This window comes from Carassius auratus, chromosome 27, assembly GCF_003368295.1.
Source record: "Carassius auratus strain Wakin chromosome 27, ASM336829v1, whole genome shotgun sequence".
NCBI lineage: Eukaryota > Metazoa > Chordata > Actinopteri > Cypriniformes > Cyprinidae > Carassius > Carassius auratus.
The window spans coordinates 20,153,504-20,174,560 of record NC_039269.1 but is presented as its reverse complement, the minus strand read 5'-3'; the positions used below and the strand labels follow the sequence as shown (position 1 = coordinate 20,174,560).

Here is a 21,057-nt window from a genome sequence, read left to right as displayed (position 1 = left end):
ATGTTTGCCATTTTGTGAAGTTTGTGGTATGTCTATTTAATCAAGAAATCATTTATCCATGTATTGTTATGACACTGTTATCAAAACACATGGACACATAAAGTGCATTTTCAGGTCCATAAATACCATCAGTCTAGACACACAACAGAGGCAGATGAAAGAAGCACATTTCATTCATGCCTGCTGAGAAACACATTAATGGTGTTCCTTTCCTGCCTGCTCCAGACATTTTACAAGTGCTTTTTAATTTCAGGGGAAAAAACAGTAGTTTCGTATCCAGTGAGTCACAAATGAATTGATTTAGAATCAGACAGAGCCGAATAACACTATGACACCTCACTCATAAAGTTACTGCGTTCAGGCTCAAGATCTAACTCAATAGATGTTTGTTTATATATATATATATATATATATATATATGAAGAGTTCAGATGCAAAAGCCTCTAAGTGCCATCTGAAATTTTCAAGCCATTGGCAAGCCATTCAGGAAATAATTATATTTAAAATATGAAGTCTGAATATATAGAATGAAAGTCTGAATATATAATGAAAGTTTGAATATATAGAATGAAAGTCTGAATATATAAAACAAATGTCTGAATATATGGAATGAAAGTCTGAATATATAAAACAAATGTCTGAATATATGGAATGAAAGTCTGAATATATAGAATGAAAGTCTGAATATATTGAATGAAAGTCTGAATATATAGAATGAAAGTCTGAATATATTGAATGAAAGTCTGAATATATAAAACAAATGTCTGAATATATATGGAATGAAAGTCTGAATATATAGAATGAAAGTCTGAATATATAGAATGAAAGTCTGAATATATTGAATGAAAGTCTGAATATATAAAACAAATGTCTGAATATATATGGAATGAAAGTCTGAATATATAGAATGAAAGTCTGAATATATAGAATGAAAGTCTGAATAAATGGAAAGTCTGAATATATATAGAATGAAAGTCTGAATATATAAATGAATGTCTGAAAATCATTGCAAAAGCAAAAGCAATGACAGAGTCCGCATGAAATTTAGTAGCAGCAATTTTAAGTAACAATCGTGTAATTAACACCCTGGCGAATGCGTGTACGGACCAAAATACTGGCAACCGTACTCAACATTGTTCTACTGATGAAGAAATGTATTCATTCTATATATATTCATACATTCGTTTTATATATTCAAACTTTCATTCCATATATTCAGACTTTCATTCTATATACATTCATACATTCGTTTTATATATTCAGACTTTCATTCTATATATATTCATACATTCGTTTTATATATTCAGACTTTCATTCTATATATATTCAGACTTTCATTCCATATACATTCATACATTCGTTTTATATATTCAGACTTTCATTCTACATATTCCAACTTCATATTAGAATAATTATTTCCTGAACGACTTGCCATAATATGTATATATATATATATATATATATATATATATATATATATATATATATATATATATATATATATATATATAAACAATGTCACATTAAATAATTAGTATTCATATATTAGTTTATTTAGTAAAAGTTTTGTAATTAAACAAATGTATTTAATTAAATAAACTGAAATAATATCTGTTTTTATATCCTACTTTAAAATGAAGAAAGATTCTAGTGTGCAAAAAAAGTTAAATATATAAATAACTGTCATCTATATGTTAAGCATTTTTTAAATATAATTTATTCCTGTGATGCAAAGCTGAATTCCAGTCACGTGATCCTCCAGAAATCATTCTAGTATAATGATTCGATGCTTAAGAAACATTTCTGATTGTCATTGTAGAAAACAGTATTTTTGTGGAAACCATGACACATTTTCCCCCAGCTTCCCTTATGAAGAGAAAGTTCAAAATGATAGTTTGAAGAAGAAATCTCTTGTAACAATGCAAATGTTTACTGTCACTTTTTTAATGCACTGTTGCTGAGTAGAAGTATGAATTCATTTATTTTAAAAAACTTACCTTACTTTTGAATATACAAAATAACCCTTAAATTAAATATACTGAATATGTACAGTTTTTCTTGTTTAATTTTCATGTTTTTTATAGTTAAATATATACATTAAAAATATAAGATTATATATATATATATATATATATATATATATATATATATATATATATATATATATATATATATATATATATATATATGTGTGTGTGTGTGTGTGAATGTAAATATTTGTGACTAAGTAAGGTGAATCTGAATTTTATTTTACAGCTCAAATGCAGGTAGAAATTGCATATGTAGATTTTTTCAAAATAAGGCAACAACAAAACATGCTTTATTTAAATTTGTTTTATTTTTTTTTCACAGAATTCTAAATTGCTGGTGACTGTTTATACAGTTTTGCTTTCAATTAAATATTTTCACATTTAGTTTCTGCAGTTATCACAGACGGTAAAATCTATGTACAAAATAAAGGTTTACAGTACTCTTACAATTTACGTAAGCGGTGTCTCTTTCTTTGAAAATAGCAATAAAATCTTTTGTGTGTTTGTTTGTCTTTCACATTGTGCTTGGTACAAAATAAGAACTTCTTCTTGTTATGATGGGGCTAAGTGTGCGCTGGGGATATTTACACGCAGGAAGACTTGTGTCATGTGATTTGATGCGGCGCCTCCAGCATCTCCATGAGGAAAGTGTCTATAGGTGTGTCTCCGATGAGTTTGAAGAAGAACAGATGCTCCAGGCACTTCAGTCCTATGGAGCGCAGAGCGGGCAGACGGAGGAGCAGCTTGGCAAACCTGAGTGACAAGAGAAAAAAACACTCAGACTGCAACGCTATACCTGCATGACCTACATCTGTATCTGTTCACACTAATAACAAGCCGATGTCTGTCATGAAATAAAGAAGAGCAGGAGTGCTGGGGCATCAATAAAACATCACGATGGCAGTCAGAGCGGGAACTACCTGCCGGGCTGATCAGGGTAATTGTGTTTGGTGTAGGCCTCCAGTGAAGCGTACACTTTTTCCCGTAATGCCTCGACCTCTGATGGGTTTGACAATCCTTTTGCATCTATAACAGGGACAGTGACACGAAACATAAGAACACATGCATTTCATCGTCAACCCTTGTAACTGAATGCTGTTGTCTGAACAGGAAATTCTCATCACTTGCATTTTCTTTACATGACAACTGTCCACTGTTAAAAAAACTGTTCAGGTTACAACAAACCTCAAAAGTTATAATTTAAAGGCATAGTTCAATGGAAATTCATTAATTCACATGCAAGTCAATCTAAACTTGACTTTCTTTTATATGTGGAACAAAAAAATATATATTTATAACCTTCATGTAGGTTGGGAATGACATGAGGGAACAATTATGACAAAATTAGAATTTTTTGGTGTAGTATCCTGACAAGCTGTTGTTAAAAGTAAATCAACAAACAGTGCCCTTCGAAGACAAAATATCCTATATAATAATGAATAATAATAGATACAATTTAATGTAATACAGTATATTTAATAATCAATATAATACATGCAACAATAAAATATGTAACATTAAATATAAACATAATTATATTTTATATAAAACACTGCATATATTATATTATTATTATTAATAAATACTTACATATTGCTTATAAAATTAAAATGTCCCATACATTTCATAACAATATATATATATATATATATATATATATATATATATATATATATAAATATTCAATTATTAATCACAATTCCTAAATGTAACACTTTAAATCAACAACTTAATCTATTAATTATACAAATTGAATGTCAGATTATTTTTTTTGCCACATCTGTCTGATTAGATTTACTGATTGGTATGAGTTGATGTTGGACAGGACAGGTCTTTACCTGGGTTAAAGAGGACTATAGCTCTTAGACAGCCCAGCTCCGTCTTGTCCATCTGCATGTCCTTCATCTTAGACACCAGCTCTGTTAATACCCTGCAAACATTATCATGTATTTAGACTGGATTTACAAAGATTCAATAATATAAGGGGGGGAAAAATCAATCAAAGCAAACCTAAAGTCCTAAAAATAGATTAGATAATGTTATTTGGAAATTCAGAGGGATCAATGAATTGTAAAGCAGTACATACGACACATACAGTCATGTTATCATGAAATATTGCATGTATAAGATGGTTTGGTCTTTTTGTTACAACTTGCATTCACACATTTTAAGCGTGGCTTAGATATCAATATCATGCATGTGTCCCTAGGGAGGGTTTGAGATGCAGTGACCTGACCTGTCAAATATAGAGCCGACCCCTGCGGTGTGAGCGCTGCTGCGATGGACGTGCAGGCCGGTGGCCAAGAGGATCCCATCCTTAACCGTCACAGAACGATGTGAGAATGAAGCGATGAGCAGCTCGTTCCAACCTAAACACACACACACTGACGGTGAGACAGGCATTCTACACACACCTTTAACATCTGAATAGAGGGATCCTGACCTGCTCGCAGCAGGATGACCTGGTCATCCAGAGGAAGGTCCGAGAAGTGCGGGATTCTCTTAGCCCACTCAACAAGAGTAAAGAGCTGCTTGTCTGCAGCCTGGCAGATGTTGGTCACTGGGTCATTCCTCTGAGAATCAGAAATATTTACACATATATTTACACATGAAAGGACTGCACGTAGGAAAGATTTTGATCAAAAGTGTATTTAGTACAAGCACGTGCATTGTATGTACATTATTTACATTTCTAATATTTTGTTTGCTGATCGATATAACTAGACATCACATTGCTTCTCATGAAACTTTACAAGGTGTCTCACCGAGTTGCCTGTGCTGGACTCCATGTAAGCCTCAGTCTTGGGTTCCACTGCAAGTTCAGCGTCTAGAATCTTCTCCACTGGCATTTCTTCATTAAAGCTGCTACTAGACTCCACCTCATTATCACTCTTTTCCCGACCCCGCTGCCTCTCTTCCTGCACCGCTGCACACACGGAACATTTCTATAACTTCAGGAAATGATCCACAAACATGCCTCTCTTGCATTTGAGTCCCTCACCTTCTCTCTTCATGCCCATGGCCAGACACTTCTGATAGCGGCAGTACTGGCAGCGGTTACGCTGGCGTTTGTCAATCTGGCAGTCTTTACAGTCTCGACACGTGTACGAGAGATCTTTCCGGATAGTTCTCTTGAAGAAGCCCTTGCATCCTTCACAGCTGTAAACACCATAGTGTTTCCCTATAGGCAGACAAAGGTAACGTACTTTACATTATCATATCATGTCTTTAAAGTGATAGTTCACCCCAAAATCACCTTACCTTCACATTGTTCCAAATCTCTCTGGCTAATCTCTCTTCTGGAAAATGAAAGAAGATATTACATTGAATATTTGTAACCAAACAGTTTCAGGTCCCACTGAATTCCACAGTATGGACAAATAATACAATGGGAGTTAATAGAAGCCAAAACTGTTTGGTTACAAGCATTCATCAAAATATTTTCTTTCAAGTTCCACAGAAGAAAGACATTTGTACAAGTTTGGGGGGAGGGAATGATGACAGATTTTTTATTTTTGGGTGAACTCTCCCAGTCAGGATCGAGTCAAAGAGAGAATCGGTACAATGGTGTACATGTGCTGTATGAGGGTAAGTACCCGAGGATCGGTCTCCACAGATGGCACAGATGTGTTTGGAGAGGGACCCCGGGCTGCTGCAGGGGTAACTCCCCAGTCCCGTCAGCCCTGGAGGAGGTTTAATGTCTTCTGAGCTGCTAACACTGTTCATAGGGTTCATCTGTGAGGAAGGAGAGGGAAAAACAACAAAGTAAGCTTGTGTCTGTGTGGCTTGCCACTTTCTGTGGCTATGAGCCTTATTAGACGTGTAGCATAGAGTCTTCTAGATGTTTACATGGTTGTAATGTGAAATATGAAAACTATGGAATATATCATATATATCAGTATACATATCAGTGCTACGATAAATAAAAGTAATTAATTACAATGAATGTATCAGCTTAGGGTAAATTAAATGTGTCTTCACCAGTAGATGTCAGCAAACAGTCACACTTGACACGGCAAGTTTTAGGAAATGAGATCATGTTCAAGTACAGGTCCGGTGGCTTTTATAGAATTAACCACACATGCTCAGAGAAAGATAGAAAGGTCAGGGAATGGAAACTGAAAACAAACCAGCTAAACCCCAGTGGGTCAATAGTCTTTTTAAAAAGCTGATTTTGTTTTTTTTGAGATGCAATGATGAGATGTGCATTTTTAATGATGCTGGGAGCTGTGCGATTTTTTATGCATATTTTATAAAATGTTATCTTCCCCCAAACTTTGCAAAAAAGCTGTATCAAACATTATACACAACAACAAACCAGCTCCTGCTGCATAAATGCTGTATAATTAATGCATTTTTGACAATTCAACAGGCTTGTGACTTTATTTGAATAGATTGGACAGAATAGAGTCAGACCTCAATGTGAACTTGCTATCTCTTGTCAAATAAGTGTGTTTAATTGTACGGAATGTGCGCTTGTAGTGTATATTTCAAAAAAATATTGCAGATACTCCATATAACTTAAGTGTTTTGAGACACGTTTTGAGTGAACATTTCCAAAATGTTCCAAAAATTATCAACTTGTCCTCCAACCAACATGCTTGTCATTTGTCCAAATCCCTGAAATACGACCCATCAGAGCGTATACTACAATTGCGCCCCTATCGGCAAAAGGTCGTTTTCATATGAATGTTTTGTACTCTGATTTGCGTTTCGTGTAGCTCAGTTGGTAGATTATTGGGTTATACCTTGATATGCAATCATGCTATCATGGGTTAGATCCCAGAGAACGGATGTGCACATAAAATTTATATGCTCAATAAATCATAAATTAGCATGATTTCTGAGATGGTTAGGTTTAGGGGTGGGATTAGGTCCGTTCATTCGAACGAATAAGCCACCTAGTAAAATATGTATGAATTACTGTGAGATTGGTGTAAAAAGTCCACACATTACGTTTAAATAAATGTGCGTTTTGATTGGTAATGACGTTATACGATGCAACGCGATACTGTCATTATTTTTACGCCCGCTAGAGGCCTCTTTAAAACGTAAATATAGGTCGTAATAAGGTGCTTGCACAAACAACCTATATGGTCGTTTTTTGTTGGAGGACAGGCTTCACATTATATATATATATATATATATATATATATATTCATACATATTTTATATATAAAATTACAAATTTGTAATTTAAAATATATTTAAATACATCCCATATATTTTAGTTTATCATAAATGCTTGTCAGTACGTTTAGCAGACCAATTGTTCCATATACTTCAAGATAAAAGTAATATAGTAGCAATTACTAAATTACATATACTTAAGTCCTATTTAAGTGGGTCAAAACCATGCTAAAACTCAGCTTACTTAATTTAATCTAAAATGGTAAACTATAATACATTTGCTGTGTTTCTTTTTATAATGTATGGTTAATAAGACTATGAACATGCATTAAGAAAGTACATTTCGATTTCATGTCGACTTAAACAGGCAGAAATTTTAATTTTGAAGCTTTCAAACAGTAAAGGCAAAAAATGCACACATGCATTCGCACTAACACAAACATGTTCATTTTGTGAGAGCGCTATCCTGAAACAGTGAGCCATTCAGTGATGCAGAAAGATGCTCGGAAGGTGATACACAGCAGCCACCATCACGTTCGCTCCCTTTAATCTGCTGCCTATAGTCTATATATTATTCAGAGCTCTTGGCCCTCGCTCACAAGAAGCGTTCCTCTATAGAGGCATCCCTACTTTCAAGCGAGACATTCACACGTGACGCTATTTACAGCTAATAGTATCGCAGGTTTCCACAGCTTTCTTGAAGTGTTGCATATTGCGCCCACTGTAGCGGAGCCTCAACGCAATGATATCTCTCTCCATGTGAGCCAAGGTTATACTAGGGCTGTCCGTCACGCTACATTAGCTCTTTTTAGGCTAGACTAAACTGAATGGGCTGTTCTCCCTCGGGCTAGAGGGAGGCCCTGCAGAGGAAAGGAGGGATGCATTAAAAGAGCATTCTGCATTTTCTTTGCTGGTTCACTCTTGCAGCTAAAGTTTCTCTGCTCGGAAGCATGGATGTCCCACTATCTCTTCCATGAGATATCACAAATGATACAAAGCAAAGCAAAGCAAAGAAAAAGGTTGTGCTTATTAAACACCTAGAAGTTCTTCTCATTTAGGGAGGATATGAGAATGGAGAATTTGAACTATATTGATAATAAGCAATTAAATAACTCAAAAATGAAAATTCTGTCATTAATAACTCACACTCATGTTATTCCAAACCAGTAAGAACTTTTTCATCTTTGGAACACGAATTAAGATATTATTTATGAAATCCGAGAGCTTTCTGATCCTCCATAAACAGCAATGCAACTACCACATTTAAGGCCCAGGAACATAGTAAGGACATCGTTAAAATAGTGGTTCAGCCTTCATTTTACAAACCTATGAGAACAATAATGACTTTATTCAACAGTTTCTCCTTATATCTTCTGTGTCAACATTTGATGACAGTTCCACGATGCATGTGTGTATGTTCCTTTTTGATGAAAAATATTTTAATTTAAGTTCCAAAGTTGAACAAAGGTCTTACTGGTTTGGGACGACATGAGAGTGAGTAATTAATAACAGAGTTTTCATTTTTGGGTGAACTATCCTTTTTAAATCTAGCATATATAACATGAATACTACAATGTCTAATAGACCACTGATTCTCAGCCTTTTTGACTCCAAGGCGCCCGAGTGTCCACAACATTATTCAAAGGCCTACTACAGTCCAAGTTTTGTTATTTAATCTATGAGCACTCCTAGTTTCTAAAGTCGCTACAGTAAATACAATGTTACATAATTATATTTTTTCAGTGTTCCCACTCTTTTTAACCAGCTGAAATGGCTTTGCCACAACAAATAAATGACCAAATCAGCATATTAAAATTATTCCTGAAAGATCATGTGGCATGAAGACTGGAATAACAGCTATTGAAAACTCACAGGAACAAATTACATTTGAAAATATACACAAAAAAGTTTACACATTCTCTGTAATGTACCTGTGGACTGTTGAGCGCTCCATAGCCCATGCTGGAGGTGGTGGGCAAGGAGGCTGAAGGTGAGCCCAGAGAGGAGGAAGTGATGACCGAGTATGGCGACCCTAGACCGTTGATGATGGAGGGGTGATGGTGGGACACCATGGAGCTGAGAGGAGGCTGGGACGGAGGAGAGCTCAGGTGACCGTGTGTTACCTGCAAAGAAGAACCTGAGAACAGGAATAGGGCATTAGTCTGTATCCAACATCAACAACTAAATGCATGCGGAAATTAATAGGAACAGTTTGTACATCTAATAATTTTATATGTTAGAATTCCATTATGGGATTATTATTTTTTTTTATTTTTCAAATGTAACCCTGGACCACAAAACCAGTCATAAGTCACACGAGTAGTTTTATAGCAAAGTATTAAGTAAAGATCTTGTTCCGTGGATATATTTTGTAACTGTTCTTACTGTAAATATATCAAAACTTTATATAAGAACTTTATTTGGACAACTTTAAATTTGGTGATTTTTTCAATATTTCAATATTTCGATTTTTCTTCAGATTCAGATTCCAGATTTTCCAATAGTTGTATCTCAGCAAAATATTGTTTTATCATAAAAAACCATACATCAATGGTTTTTGATTCAGCTCTTAGATGATGTATAAAAAAAAGATAAAAAAAATAATTGACCCTAATGACTCGTTTTGTGGTCCAGGGTCACAAATGTTAATATTAAAAATATATATATTAATCAATAAATAATCATTAACAGTTTAAACATGAATCCACGGTTGACTAGTGAATGTTTCATAAATATCTTCTACTATATAAATACAGATAATGTACTGTGACAGTTTGACATTTTCATTCTAGAAAAGCTGCGAGACATCTGGAGGCCCTGTCAATGAGGGCAGTAATGGTTGGTGGCATTTGCACAGTTACGGGGTCAAATACGAGATTAGCAGTGACTGCGAGCATTCATGGATCATCACACTTCAACTTTCAGGTCTCTCATTTATAGGTCTAAAATGTACACATGCTCAGTATTTATTATATATAAATTAATATGCATATCTGCATCATATCGGTTCAGTGTCAGCATTGGTCATTGAAAAACCTGATTGATCGACCATTAGACACAACACCTTTCTTTTTGAGGGAGTTTAAAAAGCTAGCAAGATGCACAAACTCAGTCCAAGGTCATTCAGATCATCCCAATAAACCATTTACACTCACTCTCAGTGTATATTAAAGGCATGAGAGAGTGATGGCTTTCCCAGTGTCTTTGTTGTGATGCCTCCTGTTCCTCACACTGAGAGGGCTCTGTCACTGTGACATGCCCTGTAACGCCCTGGATGACCAGTGGGAACAGTGTAAAAGCTCTCCTCAGCACCCACACTTCCTCAAGTGTGTTAGGGGAGAGTGGTCTCTGTGCCCTGGCTAGATTCTTGTGCTGTTAATGACCTCTGAATGGCACATTCTGATCAGGGGGAACATCTATCCTTGGCAAGCCTGGGTGTGCATGTTCAAAGCCAGAGTTCTGGCTCTTTCTTTCAGTCGTGCTGAGGATCCTCAAAACACAATCAGAAGAGTCTGTGCCAGTGTTATGAAACAGCTTTTTATGATTAGCCATTTTTTTGTCTCATACAATTGTTAGAAAGCATTTTTTTTTTACAATACCTTTCATAAAAGCTTCACAGATCATTAATAGAAACAAATGGTTATATGATATATACTGTAGATGCAGTTCAACTGTTTGTTCAGCAAGGATGTTCGATTTATTAATTTGTTCCCTTATTTCACTTAAATCATGGGTTATTTAGGGAACAAAATTAATGAAACATGGACAATTGCCACATTAATAATTCGTAGGAATGAATTAACAAGTTGTAGGAATGAATAGACTACCTGTCCTGTAAATGAAGACTATGGGGTCCAAAAGCATGGTCGCGATCTAACATTTTCCAGTTAACCTATTATTCCTCTAATAAACAAAGCTTTTATACCACACTTGTCATAATCAGATCTTATCATTTCTAAATAAATAATTGCTGGATTCAAAACAGCGATTAATAGGCGCTGTGACCGACACATTCCTGGAGCATTCAGTTTAAATAGACCGTAGTATACTTGTCCACTCTGCTGTTATGCCAAGGACGTTTTTGCTCATATGAAGAGGATCATCTTTTCCGTCTATATGCGAATGCGTGTTAAGTACAAGCCTAGTTTACATTATAAATAATAGTTTAACATTCAAATACATTGCGAATATGGAAACATTTCGATTTGTGCCGAATGAGACATGAGCAATAACCTCCAAATAAATCTAGCCAAAGCCGCGCTCGCTCATCCTCGTCTGCACGCATGCACTGTCACGATCTAATGCGCTGTATGCCGGATTTTTTAAAATCTGACATTTTCTAGGACAGAATCCAGCAGGATCAAATTAATGTGAGCAACTGTGTTTTGGTGCAGCAGCGCCGATGTAGTTCACTTAATGTGCAGCGCAGTCACACGCGCTCCACATTTCGGATAATTTTATACAATAATGTCAGTTGAAAACATTGCAATTGTGCTTTAAAATACAACAACGAGCACCACAAAACCATTTAAAGAGGCGCATTCAGCGTTCTCCGTGCGGGATTGGAAACTGTCAACAAAGTAAAATGACCTCAAAAGTATGGCGCGCTCTCTTCATTTTATCAAATGATCATAATCGCATCTATTCATTTTATAATCCTGCTACTAGCATTTTATTCAGACTAAAACCTCTTTAATTCAAGTGAGAAAGCGTTTTGTGTGTGTGTGTGGCTTTTGCACATCCTGTCATACCGCTGACTGCATGCCTGCAATAGACGCATTGTGCAGTATTATGGTTAACGATTAATCGATTAATTGATCGTTAATTTAAACGACGATCAATCATGGAAATAATCGAAATTTGACATCCCTAGTAAAGACTTTTACATTTTACAAAAGATTTCCATTTTAAAGAAATGCCAGAAAACAAATATTAATCAGCACTCAACTGTTTTCAAAACTGATACAAAAGAATGTTTCTGGAGCATCAAGTCAGCATATTAGAATGATTACAGAAGTGTCATGTGACACTGAAGACTGGAGGAAGGGCTGCTTTAAATAATAATGTGTCATAATATTACTCTTTTACTGTATTTTTGGGAAAAAATAGATGCAGCCTTGGTTTCTTAAAAAATAAAAACCTAGGTTTACAGTAAAAACAGTAGGTTTACAGTAATATACTGTATATTCAGTTACACCCCCACTGTAAAAAATTTCTGTAAATTTACAGCATATTAACAGCGTAAATATACAGTACTGAACTGTTTTCTAAAATTACGGTGTCTTACCGTAAATGCACACGTGATCGGTTGGAGAGGGGGAACCAAAGGCTAGCTGAGGCATGGAGGAGCATGATTTCAGTCAAAGTTTTATGGATTTCATCTCAAGTTGAGGCTCATTTACAGGTAAGCAGATCAAAGTCTGAATACATTTTATCTTAAACTGCAGCGTTTTTTTTAATGTGGGCACAATATTTTAATTTACCTTTGACAAATCTTGCCAAGACGGTGAACTAGCATGTATGCAATTTTTACAAATTTCTCCTGAAAGTTAAGTGTGTATGAGTGTGTTTGTGAAGGATTTGCATCGTTTTTTTTTTCTTTCCTGGTGTAAAATCCTGTAAATGTTAAACTTGTAAATAGTTAAATATAAAATACTTGCGTTCGCTGATTATTTAATTGGATATGAATTGAACATATTTGGCAACTTTAGAAGATGAGCACGTGATCGGTGGGGGAGGGGAGCAACGGTTAGCGTCTGATACCAGAGAAAAGTCTCTGTGAATAAAACGGATATTATCTCAAATATAATCTCGATTACAGATTGCAGATAACGAGGATATGAAGTAAGTGTGTTTTCCTGATTTTCTGAAACACTTATTTGCACAATTATATTTACATTTTGCAATGGCGCCAACCCAGTGTAGTTTAAAATGGAGGATTTGTTTTATTTGCATTAATGTTGCTAAGTTAGGTGCGTATAAAGTTGGTAACTTATATATTATCCTTATATATTGGGAAATCGAAAATAGGCCTGTAAACTTAATTTTATTTAGGAAGCATGAACTCATCGCCTTTTGCATGAGCACTTGACTGGATAGATGGAAAGAGTAGCGTTAACGTTATGGTGAGAAACGTTTGTTTTTTTCGGAGTGACACATTAGTCTTTCAATATAAGTCGTATCTAAAACTAGTTAAGAGTGTAATCTAAATATATACGAACTTATTGTTAATAAAGTGGGCTTTGTATGTGAGCACATTTTAATTTTAATTTTGCACTGGATTTATTGGCACAAATCTCTATATCACAGAGGAAACGTTACTTAATTCACTTACATTCTAACTTGTTCCTCAGCCTCAAATACAGTTTTGTGTGTGTGTGAGAGTGTGTGTGAGAGAGAGAGAGTGTGTGTGTGTGTGTGTGAGAGAGAGAGAGAGAGAGAGAGAGAGTGTGTGTGTGTGTGTGTGTGTGTGAGAGAGAGAGGAAGAGGAGAGAGCAGTAGACAGAATATTTTTAAGTGTTTTTAATGAAAAGTTGGAGGATGTCCCAGGATGAGAACAAAGATATGGTACACCTGCTTGTCAAGATTCTAACGTTAATGTCCCACTTCCAGGAACATGAAGATGGACTGGTTTCACATGCAGATGTAAGTATTTAATTTTCTTCTTTCCACTTCACCACATTATATTATGTAATATTATTATTTGTGTATTGTGTGTTCTCTACAGGTTGCAGCATCTGCATCTGAGGTTGAGAAGACACTCAATCTACCTGCCAATCCTCATCTGATTTTGCTAGGTTAGTGTGTCATTGCACATGATGAAGAAGAAACATTTACTGATGGCTGAGATATAAAATTGTTAACATTGCTGTTGTGCACAATTTTTAAAATTGCTTCTATTTTTTTTGTGAGTGTCCAGTCAACATTTTTGACTGCAGTTGCAAGTGTTTGCTGTGCACTACATCTTCAACCTGCAGTATCAAGAGGCGGCTTGTTGCACGTTAGAGTTTTTTCAAAGGTAAGTGTTTTCCTTTTTGCGTATGTTTTATTCACTCTCTTAGATCTGTGGTAACACTTTATAATAAGTATACAGTAGTAAAGTAATACATTATTTGCAAACTAGTTACCTCAACCTTTCTCCTGTGTTCTACTTGTGTTCTTCCATTTCAGTTTTTTCAGTTCATCATCTGAAACACTGTCAAATGTGGTTTTATTCGCATGCCAGACACGGAGAAAATAGGAGAAAGGCATGTAGATCCACATTAAATCCAAACGAGTCAGAATATATATATAGTTCGTTTGCAAATGATTTATAAGTGCTTTATTACTTTATACTTATTATAAAGTTTTACAAAATTAATCTAAATTCTAAACCAAATTAATTAATCAGAATTTTGAAAAATGGTTATTATACACTTCGGTAATGTGTAATGCAACTTTCCTAAGATGATTCTATGGAATAAACCCAGAAAGAGGCTCAAAGACCTGCCGAGGCAAGGTAGTCTCCAAGAAGACGGGGAAGGTGGTGAATAAGAAGTCCACTACAGTCAATCCAAAGGTTGCCACTCTACAAAAAAATCTAATGGACTTCAAATGGGACTTCATCTAGGCAAGTGAAGTTACACATACATTTTCATTAAATACAGTTCTTAATACAACTTATTTCACAGTTTACACACATAGAATATTTCTCACATTTAAACTTGTTTAACAAAAAAAAAATCAACATTTAAAAGTAGTCAGTTGAAAAAGACTGGTGTGACTCATTTTGGTTACTAACGTTGCATCCCTGTAGTTTGCATTTCATAAAATAAAATAATTTACAGCAAAGAAACGGTTTTATAAATAAAATCCACAAACCTATATTTGACCCAAAAAAAAGTCGTCAGTGGCACTGAGAACTACCCTGAAGAGGATACAGTCCGCACTCATTACAACCCCTATGTTGTTGCGACTGTTCAGTCCCAGGTTACACAAAAACTATCCAAACACACAAAAAAAATTCGAGGTTGAAATAATATAATGATTTTATTAAAACCATGAATTTTTTATTTATTTATTTTTTTTTGAGTACATGCACACTATTAATCAGTTTAGTTGGTCCACTAATGTTGCTCAAATGCACCGTTATCTCTCCGTCCTCTAACCGGTCACCCCACTTTATTCCGGGACCTAACAATTTACAAATTAAGTACTGGTCATACTAATAGTGTGGAAACAATGAGAAAAAAAAGAGAAAAGAAGCATTTTCCATTTCTATGAATTATAAAAAATTGTATGCAAGCGCTCAACTCTGAAAAAAATTCAATAAGATTTACTTTGCGAAAAGTAAAGAATTTGCACAAATATATTTTAAGTAAATTTGACTGCTCTAATATAAAGTGCAACTCACCTGTCATTCTCAGGTAAAGTCTGCTTAATATTTAACTTAACACTCATGAAGAAATTAAGTAAATATGTTTTATAATTTTTTTTGTTTTGTTTTAACTTTTTCAAATTACATCTTAATGGTTAAAATACATTTTAGAAATACCTTTTATTTTTAAATTCCATTTTTATTCCTGTTACAATTAAAACATGGAATAACAATTGTGTAATTATTCCTTAAACATCATTTTAATGATTATTATTATTTTTATTACTATAATTCTTATTTGTATTATTATATTACTTTGAAAATGCATATTCTACTGTACAAAAGTGATATATTTCCGTCACAATCACATCACATTAGACCGAACCTTTATTTTGAAGGATTGATGTGAAGACGCTTGATTTTTTTTTTTTTTTTTTTTTGTGTATGTGTGATAGAGCTGCAACTATTGATTATCTTTTCTGTAAACTAATGTGACGTGTGGTTGGAGCTAAATAATCACGAGCGCCAGTAGGCTTTTGCATTGAGAGCGTTTGGAAGTTGTGACATTAGCGTGAGGAAAAAAAACCATCATCCAAAACAAACCATGGTTAACAGTCAGATTCAGCCGTTTATTTATGATCCAGAATCAGATCCTGAGGCTGAAACTGAACGAGAGCAGCAGCAGTAACGACTCGCTCCGAGCGGCGCTCGAACCCGGGTCTCCGGCATGGGAGGCGGACGCACTAACAAGGAGGCAGAGATATTTGAAGCAGTTTTATTCACCGCCTGCGGTTCCAACACACGATCGTGACCCTTTTTTTTTGGGATTGCATCATCCTTAAGAAATAAACGATACGCAAATCCGTCGTCAAACTGGGCCTTGTTTGTAAAACAAGCATCTTCCAAATGCAGGGAACAAACAAAAACACTTGCACAACTCCGTTGATGCTCTGTAAAAATAAACTCCATCCACTGGTCCCTTAATGCTGTTTTTTTTGGTAATCTGTGCAGGGTTGTCTTGCCCTGGCAACCAAAAACACACTTCTTTTGTGACATTTTGCGACGCTCTCACTCTGATCAGTGAATGTCTGTGCTCAGCCTCGCTATACATGAGCACGCGCTCTTCCGGCAGAAGTGCCCTTAGGACCCATATAAGGAAATTCTGCTCCATCTAACGTCACACAGAGCCATACTCGAAAAAAACTTTCCGAAACTTGTGACAAACCGGAAGGAGTTTTTTTGGAACAAAAATACTCCTTCAAACGTACAACTTAATTTTTGAAACTTTGTCGATGTTAATCTCCTCTTTAATCTAGTGTTCCTTTTTTTGATTAGCTAATTAATCCTTTGGATAACTTTACAAAAATTACAAGTACAAGTACAACTTCAAACATAATATTGCAACTTTTATTAATTAATACACTAATCCACATCGCGATTTCAGTTAGTGTACAACACTATTTTATTGTATTCATCACAAATGTGACAAATTCTGTGACAATCCACATTATTTGCCTAATTCCGTTTTCATGATTTGATTCCGTGATTGCCTCCATGTTTTTCACATCGTGGAAATCGTAGGGTCCTAAGTTTCTGAAATGTTTTATATTATTATACAATATACATGTTTTTTGTTACGTTCTATTAAAATTCTGCTGATGTTATTTTAACTTAAAAAGGATTTTTCTCAATGTTTATGTTTCAGACTACACCCCTCCCTGGCTACACTTGCATCAGAGTTGGTGACAGTTTTATGCTTCTGAAACGTTCTTGGACTGTTCTACAAATCCTTGCCAGGTTTTGACTTATTACACCAAAATAAGATTCTTGTTCAGAAGTTGTTTGCCATTTCTTAAAGGCTGTTTTTAGGGGAACGTACACTCCAAGCCCATGCCCATGCATTGTCATACTCATAGCACAAAGCTAGACCTAAAATGGCTGCTTGTTTTGTGTTTTATATGGTCAACTTAAATTAGTTTAAATATGTCCACAGACTTCTGCAGGGTTCATTTTGCACATTGTCTGTTTTGTAAATTGGTTAATTTTCTTCTCTCTTCATCTCATCTTTCTCTAACACATACAAAGACTGATTCTTCCATTTTGATTGCTTTTTTTTTTTTTTTGAGAAAGCATTTGAATTATTGGTTGGGCACTTAAATAAATAGTGTTCTATAAGAAATACCCCCTTGGTCTTCTCTTTTCTGTCTATTTGCTGCCACTTTTTAGTATAAATGAAATGCCAGTTTGTGAATTTGTTAAAATACAGATATTTTTAATAAAGTTAATGATTGGCAAAATTGCCAGTTCTACGGTTTAGAAAAAAAAAAAAAAAAAACTAGAATACAGTAATGATCCTGAAAAATTACGGTACACCGCTGGAAACCTTGCTGCCAGTATATTACTGTTAATTTACAAAAAAAGCTGTAATTCAGAAAACTGTAAAATAACGGTACACAGCTGGAAACCCTGCTGCCAGTATATTACCGTTAATTTACAGAAAAGCTGTAATTCTGGAAACTGTAAAATAACGGTACACAGCTGGAAACCCTGCTGCCAGTATATTACCGTTAATTTACAAAAAAGCCGTAATTCAGAAAACGGTAGTAAAACTGTAAAATTACGGTACACTGCTGGAAACCCTGCTGCCAGTATACTACCGTTAATTTACAGGACAATTTTTTACAGTGTACATGAAAGATGGCAGTATCCAAAATCCTTGTCCTTGTGGAGACATTTTTGGTCCCAATGAGGAAAACATCTTATAAATAAAATGTATTTTAAGGGTAAAAATACAGTGTGAAAGCAATGTTATAAAGAAACACGCCATAAACATTATGGAATGTCCTCGTAAAACATGGAAACCCAACATGTGTGTGTGTGTCTTTGTGTTTGTGTGTGAGAGAGAGAGAGAGAGAGAGAGAGAGAGAGAATTCTATGCTCATGTACTCAAATAACACATGTTCTCATGGAATTAGCATCTTAAGGGGGATGAATCGGAGTAATCATTTATTGATTATTCAGCAAATCTCTATGACAGAATGATAAGCTATAATTTGCTTTCTAGTGGAGATTATGGAAAATCAATACAGTCACTCAATCATCCAAATATTCAAATCGCTTGCACAGCACAGAACACCATATGGCTGCATTTAAAGCCACATGTGACTGTCATTAATGGCTATTCTAAATGCTTCAGTAGGATTGTGATGTACAATTGTAGTGTATTGTTACCACAATTAAACCAAGTGTGGCTTTATCATGAAGTGTTTATATGTTGTGTTTAGTAGCCCTGTAGGTCACCTAGATCATTTTAAGGAGCCATAAGAAATTGAGTGAATCTAAAAAGACTAACCAAGACTTATTGAAAGTGCTTATCATGAAAATACAACTGAAACGAGGCAAGTGAGAAATAAGATGAAAACTAGGCTGAAATTCTGGTTAGTTAAAAAAAAATCCATGGAAACAAACCCTGAGATGACTTCATTTTAACCCAAACACCTTGACTTCTAGCTTGAAAAGAAAACCTTGTCTCAAGGACAGAGAACATTGTGTTTTATAAGCATTAAATAAGACATTAATTAAAAACCATGAAGAAAAGGAGTACATACAATGTATATATATATATAAATTGTATGTACTCCTTGCCTTGTACATATATACAGCATTTCATTTTCAGGATAATATATATACTGGATCCTGAAGTATCTGTTCTAATGCTGAATAAAGGGGTGAGGCTGGATGGGACAATCCCCCTGGGGATGTGTGGTGGACTGACGCTGGATTACCTTCTCAGATTAAAGAGATTATCATCCCGTGGCTTTATTGATGCACGCCCAAAATCTGATCAAGTTTAGTCCTAAATGTCAGAGAAGGAATGTGTTCTGATTTGGCTTTGTGGTAGTGTTTAATAAAACATCTTGAACAGTGGTCCATCAATCACTATTTCAGATACAAAAATATATATATATAATAATAAATGCTATTTTTTTTTTTTTTTTATCAGATTTTTCAGTATAAAGTAAAAATACAGAGAACGATATAAATGAGTAAGTAGAAGCTCTTGAAATATATTTCTATCTAGGAATGACCTTGGAGCATGAGTGACACAACCGGGAGCATGGGGTGAGCGATCTGGAACATGGATTTTCTCTGAGACTGTCCTTGGGAGAGACCGTCATAACTGGGGCAGAAAAATTGTCAATTAGATTAGCAAGCTGAATAACAACCAGGCCTGTGTTGAAGGTGCTCGCCATTGCTTTTTTAGGACTGAATGTTATCTAATGGATCAGGCATTCTGTGCTCCAGTGTTTTGTGTATAGAATAGCTACAGACTATGTTAAATGCAAACTAATGTATACTGATCCCAATCGCAATAGATTTTATCAATGGTGAAGGATTCTCTCAACAGAAATGATGCTGAAACAAACCCCACTCGCACTGTGCTATAGGTAAAATGCAATAAAATATTGAATCGTTACATACTTTTTCAACACCAAACACACACAGATGAGGGGTCAGTCTTAGAAATGGTTGTTAGGTTTTTTTCTCAGCATGAGAAGGGCAAAACTTGCATTTAGTTGCAACAGTGAAGGTGGAATAGGATACGGCAGATTTATCTAATGAGACCACCTCAAGCACAAGGAAGAGGGTCTTTAAACACCCAAGACACAACACTGGCCTTGTGTGTGTTCATCATGAACTCTATTCACTGACTACTGGAACATGAGCTGAACGCACAGCTACAACAATGCTGAAGGGCCTTTCTCTTTCAGTATACACAAAATCATGAGTCATCAGATGTATGTATACGATGCTTTGTCCATTCCAGATTTTGGAGATAATTTAGAGAAATTATATGAAGCTGTAGTCCTCTTGGCTTGCATGCACTTCTTTAATGATAATTTTCTTATGCATATTATTGCATATTCATTCTAATGGTGTATTGTGTCCCTCATATATGTTTAAAACTGCTTGTTTTCTTAAATAAATAAAAAATAAAAAATAAGACTAGCTTCTCTATTCTATTTTCTTTTATTTATTATAATTGTTGTAGCACTTGCATATTGCTCTTTTGTTGATTTTGAAGCTAATATTATTATGAACATAATATAAAACCACAGTATATAATAAACCATTAATAAATTATACATTTATACATGTACATAATAAAAAACGTTATGAATTTTTTTTTTTTTTTTTTTTTTTACCATGACCCAGTTGAGGCCGTGAGTTCGAAAATGCTCTGTGCGTGAAATGACAAGCGTAAAACGCAAATTACGCAGCTCGAGGCAGGGACTGGCATTATTAGAGCGCGTGCAACTAGGTGAGTGCCTGATAAAATCTTAAAATAGATTTAATATTTCACAATTTGTCTCGGAATAACAATAGCATATGGGGTGAGATTAATAAACACAACAAGTAGGGTGTTAATGAAGGCAACAAAATGACTTCAGGCTAGATGTTATGTGCTGTGACAAGCATCAGCTCAGGCCCTTAGCTTGTGAGAAAGATATGTTCACCTCAGAGACCTGAATTAAATAC

The 21,057-nt window shown here is 35.0% G+C and overlaps 1 protein-coding gene across 1 annotated transcript; it reads right to left on the bottom strand.

Annotated features, from left to right (window-relative positions):
• Positions 1–2,327: 2,327 nt before the first annotated feature.
• Positions 2,328–19,730, bottom strand: rxrga (retinoid x receptor, gamma a). Its single transcript, XM_026206465.1, has 10 exons — positions 19,605–19,730; positions 9,092–9,297; positions 5,627–5,765; positions 5,032–5,211; positions 4,796–4,956; positions 4,474–4,603; positions 4,267–4,399; positions 3,869–3,960; positions 2,951–3,056; positions 2,328–2,783 (listed from the first exon to the last, which is right to left on the bottom strand). The coding sequence occupies exons 1-10, from the start codon at positions 19,654–19,656 to the stop codon at positions 2,636–2,638; spliced, it is 1,347 nt and encodes a 448-aa protein (XP_026062250.1). The 5' UTR covers positions 19,657–19,730; the 3' UTR covers positions 2,328–2,635.
• Between the last annotated feature and the right edge of the window lie 1,327 nt (positions 19,731–21,057).

Excerpts from the sequence above, each read along its gene's own strand:
- rxrga (XM_026206465.1), bottom strand. The coding sequence starts at position 19,656 with ATGTTCCAGATCGCTCACCCCATGCTCCCGGTTGTGTCACTCATGCTC. Across the intron at positions 9,298-19,604 it reads TGTGTCACTCATGCTCCAAG|GTTCTTCTTTGCAGGTAACA; the intron begins GTCATTCCTAGA and ends TCCTGTTCTCAG. Across the intron at positions 3,057-3,868 it reads TATAGTCCTCTTTAACCCAG|ATGCAAAAGGATTGTCAAAC; the intron begins GTAAAGACCTGT and ends TCCCTGTTATAG.